At 25.7% G+C, this 6,625-nt stretch overlaps 1 protein-coding gene across 1 annotated transcript; it reads left to right on the top strand.

Annotated features, from left to right (window-relative positions):
• The first annotated feature begins 762 nt into the window (after positions 1 to 762).
• Positions 763 to 6,613, top strand: LOC112639611. The gene is made up of 5 exons (XM_025414169.1): positions 763 to 833; positions 1,826 to 2,055; positions 2,254 to 2,379; positions 2,469 to 2,666; positions 6,432 to 6,613. Exons 1-5 carry the CDS (start codon positions 763 to 765, stop codon positions 6,611 to 6,613), a joined length of 807 nt encoding a protein of 268 aa, XP_025269954.1.
• The last annotated feature ends 12 nt before the right edge of the window (positions 6,614 to 6,625 follow it).

Genomic DNA, 6,625 nt, shown 5'->3' with positions numbered 1-6,625 from the left:
ACAACATTTTCCAAATAATCTGTTATTTTTGGTACTATTTTCCTTTCACCTCTGTTGTTATTACCTCTATTTTCGAATAAAATATTTTGTAATTCTTCATTATTATCATCACTATCTGAAGAAGAACTACTCGAAGATTCAAAAATGATGTTTTCGAGTAAAATATATTGTTCCATAATAATAATTAATGTAATTGCAACACTTTTATATATTGTACATACGGTACAATACAATCCTAATGATCCCAGTGGGAGAAACGAAACGCAGCACTGGGAGTTTTCAATACTGCCAACTTTATCTTTTTTCCCAACACCAACCAAACATATTTTCGAACGCACTACAAACATATTTTCGAACGCACTAGATTTGTACGGGAGCAGTATAGGAATTTTTATTTCTCGTTTGTATATATTTTGATAACGCGAAGAGTAGCAATGGGAGCGTCCCGTTTGACACGTCGCGATTGACCCACAGATATCTATACTATAACTAGATCGCTAACTTCCATTGATTTTGTACATAAAAAGTGTCCCCGAAAACCATGTAATATGGCGGCCGCGCATGCGTAACGTTGGTGGAAAACTAATGGCGGACATCTGTCACTAGTTTGAGTGATATAAATATATAAAATTTTCATTTTACTTTTTGCGTCAATTTATTGTTAGTGCAAGACACAAGCTGTGGATATCGTTTGTTGGTGTATAATAATAATAATTCTTGGTTTAATAATTCTTGGTCTTGATTTAAATATTTCGTACAAATATGCCTATGGCATGTAGCGTTAAAGGGTGTAAAAGTCTATGGAAAAAACATTCCAAGATAACATTTCATAGGTAAATGTAATCTATTATAATTATTTATCTATAATTAATGAAGTTTTATTATATAAGTCAATCAAAGTTTTATAGTTTAAACTTTACAATAATGCAAATGTATAATTCTTCTGGTTATACAGGGTGTCCTATTTTAATTTCCCCAGCCAAATATTTCGGAAAATAATGAAAAATCAAAAAAATGTTTCAGACAAAAGTTGTATGGTTTCTAGGGGGACATAAGATGGTGCCATTTTCTCCTTACATATTCTTGTAGCTTATCTCGAGAGCTTTCCAAAACACTATAATAAAATATTTTTTTATTGAGTACTTTTCGAGTTATGAGGCTTGAAATCATTTCTTAATTTAACATAAACCGTAATATATCTAGTAAAATATTCATTTTTCGATTATCTTGCTTTAATACTTTTATGTACAAAATAATGAGAGGAATCAATTGGTGTAAAGAAAACACATAGTTATTTTTAAGAAAAAATATGTAATTTGCAATTAACAATTACATATTTTTTCTTTGAAACAACTATGTGTTTTTTTTACACCAATTGATTTCTCTCATTATTTTGTACATAAAAGTATTAAAGCAAGATAATCGAAAAATGAATATTTTACTAGATATATTACGGTTTATGTTAAATTAAGAAATGATTTCAAGCCTCATAACTCGAAAAGTACTCAATAAAAAAATATTTTATTATAGTGTTTTGGAAAGCTCTCGAGATAAGCTACAAGAATATGTAAGGAGAAAATGTAGGTTCCATTTAAGAAATTGAAGGTGACCTTCATGTGACCTTCAAATAACTCTTCAAGGTCAAACCAATGGCACCATCTTATGTCCCCCTAGAAACCATACAACTTTTGTCTGAAACATTTTTTGATTTTTTTTTATTTTCCGAAATATTTGGCTGGGGAAATTAAAATGGGTCACCCTGTATATAATCTTTTTTATAATGCACTCTCAAAAGTGGATATATATTCTAATAATATAATTTTAGATTTCCATCTAAAAATGAAAATTGTTTTAAATATTGGATTATGGCCACTGGAATTGATGGTTTGAATTCGAATGCACGAGTATGCAGTTTACATTTCACAAATAATGATTATTTTACTCATACAAAACATGTAAATAGAAAGTTTCTGAAACCTGATGTATTTCCAACACAATATGTTCATAAAAACATAAACCAAATGCTACAAGATAAAGGAAATAAAATCAACAAATGTAAGTAACATTATTTTAAGTATGAATATTTTTTACTCATTATTTTTTACCTTACTTCGTGAAGGTAAAAAATAATGAACAGTATTAAAAAAAATGTATTTATCACAGATAATAAAAATGACACACCCTCACACACACATATTAATGAAGAACAAAATGATAAGCTCATTGATGAAGAAGAAGCTAACATAAGCAAAGTTGAACAAAATGATGTTATGCTTATTGATGAGCAACAAGTTGAGCAAGATGATGTTATGCTCATCGATGAGCAACAAATTGACCAAAATGATAAGGAACAAAATGATGTTACTTCTATATCAAAATGTATACATTCTTTTAAATTAAAAGCAATTGTTTTAATGTATATACATATATGAATTTATAAATATTTAATTATCTTTAATATGTTACAGGTTTAAATTGTGAGAAGTTATCTGGAGAGAATAAAATATTGAAACAGAAAATAATAGACCTAAAAATATTACTGGAAGAACGATTAGAGCAACAAGCCAGCACGTTTAATATTATTATTAATAATAAAGAAGCTGCATTAAAACAAAGCTTGGAATCAAAGAAAAAGCACAATAGAGCTTTAATTAAAAGCATACAACGTAAAGAGAAAAATATTAAAAATTTAAAAACATTATTTAAAACTTTACAAGACAAAAATATTTTGGCAGAAAACGATGCTTCTAAATTGAGTAGTGAGTTTGGTGATTTACTTGTTCCTTTATTACAAAATGAAAAAAGAAATAAGAATAAATCTTGTCAAGGCCGACGCTATTCTGAAGAGGTAAAACGGTTTGCCATAACGTTGCATTATCATTCCCCTAAAGCATATGAGTACTGTAGGTTAGCATGGTTTGCTTATTCTGTATTTCTATTCTTCCTGCATTTTGCTATTCACTGTCATTACTCAAAATATATAATTTACATTAAATATACATTTTCCGCATTGAAATGATAGATATATAATATTTATTTTATACTATCTATGTCTATAATTGTGGAATATTGAATAACGAAATGCAGCCTATTTTAAACTTAATCAAATTTTTCAGTAAGTCAAAATATTTTACTATATTAATGAATGAGTAATTTTATGTTAATTCTTAGAATATTTACTAATTTATTAACATGACAATCTTTTTTAATAAAATTTCATTAAGAAGTTTAACTTATAAGAATAAGATGACATATATTTTTCATAAAGTTGTTCCGCAAATAAGTTTTTCATTTGCTTTATTATTTATGAAAGCATGAGTGTGTGTGCTGATAATGCATTCTTATATCTGTATTTGTATTCTTATATCTATATATGTAAATCTCTGCATGAATTAATAATTGCTAAAACACAAACATTTATTTTTGCATTTAAAATTACAGTTGCATGTTTAAAAAAGAGAATTAAATTTTGTAATTACTGAAATTTTGCAAAATAAGTAGCCAATGTGTACAGTGGAGACAAAATAAAATGAAAGTTAAATTTGCAGCTCATACTTTAAGTTCGTCCGTGGCAAATGCAATTCAATTTCTTAAAGAAGAAGAATTTGATCAATTTAGAAATAGTGACAGTACAATAAAATTTATTCGAACAATCGATAAATTATTTGATTTTTTGAATTCAAGAAATCCTTTTGGAAAAGGATATAAAAAACCAATTTTTCAAAATGATTTACCATACTTGAAAAATATGGTTCAAGAATATATAAAATATTTATTCTTGTTAAAAAATAAAGAGGGAAAACCATTATATAAAAGTGGGAGAAAAACTTTTATTTATGGTTTCGCCATAGCTACTAAATCAGTTTTGGACGTGGCTGAAGATTTGTTTAAAGAAACTAAATCATATAAATATATATTAAGTTACAAATTTTCACAGGATCATCTTGAACTATTATTTTCGAAAATAAGAAGTCGCCATGGCCATAATAATAATCCTAACGCATTTCAATTTAAAAATGCTATGCGACAATTATTACTTCGCAACGATATTAGACACTCTACAAATGCTAACTGTATTAAATTTGATACGAATTTATCAGATTCCATATTTCAATTTCATTGGAGAAAAAAGAATCAATCCATATTGAATGATTTCATTAATAATTATGAAAGCGAAGAGGAATGTATACGTGGTTCATTAACTCCGCATTCATCAATGAAAAAATTAAATGAATACATAATGTACTATTTAAGCGGATATATAGTAAAAAAATTAAATATTAATTGTTATACATGTGCACTTAGTTTAAAAAAACCTGATAATGAACATAACTATGCAAATATTGAAACATTTGCAAAATTTTTAGATTTTTCGAATAATGGTGGTTTAATTAGGCCATCCATTTCTGTCTATAAAATCTGTATGGAAACAGAAAAACAATTAGATATTGTAACCGACGGTTACTCAGAACTATCTGTTAAGCAATTAGATTTAAAAGTAATAAGTAAAGTTAAAAATAATTTAGCTCTTGATTCATCTATATTTCCAAACTTAGAATGTGATAATGTCGATATTTTGGATGTGCCACATAAAATTAGTCTTATTATTGCAATAAGTTCTAGATTTATTAAAATTAGACTCCATTCTTATTCTAAGTTTTATTTACAAGAGATCTTAAAACCTATACGAAAAAGACATCAATTAACGAAACAAATATTATTTTATAGAGAGTAATGTAAAAACTATATATAATTTTTTGTTAGCTAATAAGTCTGTTATATTTTACGTATATCAATAAATATTTAGCTTTCATTAAAAAATGTCTTGATTTATTTAATGAATTTTATGAACAAACGTGTTTTACATTATATACATATACATTATACATACATACATATATACATATATATATATATATATATATATATATTATATATATATATATATTATATATATATATATCATACACACACACACACACACACACACACACATACACACACACACACACACACACACACACACATATATATATACATATATACATTATATATTTATATATATATATATATAAAATACATATACATATATACATTATATACATACATAAATATATATATATATATATATATATATATTTATATTTATTTTATAACAAAATTAAAAATTTATAATGTGAAAAAATATAATTATAGAAAAAGATATAATTGTATAAAAATAAAAAATACAATAAAATACAATTTTTAAGATGAAAATTAAAATATTTAAAATTATTCAACTTATATTGACAATTACATATTGTATATGCAAATATAAAATAATTTAGTTTTAAAGACAATTGGGGAAAACTTAATTTCTTTTTAATCTTATAATACATATACAAGATTAAAAAATATGTAAAGATATTAAATTTTCTCTCAATCTTTAAAACTAAATTACTACTTTATATTTGCGTATATATAATGTATAGTTGTTAATGTAAGTTGAATAATTTTAAATGTATTTAAGTGTTTATCTGAACAATTGTATTTTTATTTTTATATGATTATATCTTTTTATATAATTATATTTTTTCACATTTTAAACTTTTCATTTTATTATAAAATAAATATAAATAAATATATATAAATATAAATATATATATATATATATATATATATATATAAATATATATATAATATATATATAAATATAAATATATATAAATGTTGTATAATATTTAATCTTGATTCTCATTATATACATATCTTTCAAATATATTTTAATATATTTTAAAGGCTATAACAATTTTTTAAAAATAAAAACGAAGATTATATATTATTCAAAGATAATTTTTATTCAACTGTAAATGTATATACAGATTACGTACTTATATACATTTTACATAACATCAACCAATCACAAATGTGACTGTTGTCCACCAATGTTACGCATGCGTGAGAATTTAGTACATAAATTTCGTGGACATGTATTTGACGCAAGTTAGCGGTCTAGTATATAGTATAGATGTCTGTGGATTGACCACAGTCAATTATATCGATCTGTGCCTAGGATAACTAGAAACGATTAACCAATCAGAGAATCTTATTTTGAATTGGCCAATTGGCGACGTGGTCAATCGGGTGCCACCCAGTAGCAATACTAAGGAATGACGTGCGATTTATGATACATACAGCACAGAATATTGCAGCAATATTGCGATAATATTGTAATGTTGCTGCAATATTGCCGCAACATTACGGCAATATTATTAATATTGTTGTTACATTGCGGCAATATTATTAATATTGTTGTTATATTGCGGCAATATTATTAATATTGTTGTTACAATGCAGCAATATTATTAACATTGCCGCGCAACATTGCAGCAATATTATCAATATTGTTGTTACATTGCTGCAATATTATTAATATTGCCACAATATTGCAGCAATATTATTAACCCAGATAGCACATGGAACTCCTATGGACGTCCAATGGACATTCGAGTTTGGACATGTGGACGTCCATAAGATGTCTGAATTAAGTCCGACGGATATCCATTGGACATCCATAAGACGTCGGTTATTCACTACTTCGGATGTCCAAAAAACAATCCAAAAAAGGACTTAAAATGGACATCAT

Source organism: Camponotus floridanus, unplaced genomic scaffold, assembly GCF_003227725.1.
Source record: "Camponotus floridanus strain SB8 unplaced genomic scaffold, Cflo_v7.5 scaffold79, whole genome shotgun sequence".
Taxonomy (NCBI): Eukaryota; Metazoa; Arthropoda; class Insecta; order Hymenoptera; family Formicidae; genus Camponotus; species Camponotus floridanus.
This window is presented reverse-complemented; position numbering and strand designations above follow the sequence as displayed.

Excerpts from the sequence above, each read along its gene's own strand:
- LOC112639611 (XM_025414169.1), top strand. The coding sequence starts at position 763 with ATGCCTATGGCATGTAGCGTTAAAGGGTGTAAAAGTCTATGGAAAAAA. Across the intron at positions 2,056-2,253 it reads AGGAAATAAAATCAACAAAT|TTGAACAAAATGATGTTATG; the intron begins GTAAGTAACATT and ends ACATAAGCAAAG. Across the intron at positions 2,667-6,431 it reads TTTAATTAAAAGCATACAAC|CAATATTATTAACCCAGATA; the intron begins GTAAAGAGAAAA and ends ACAATATTGCAG.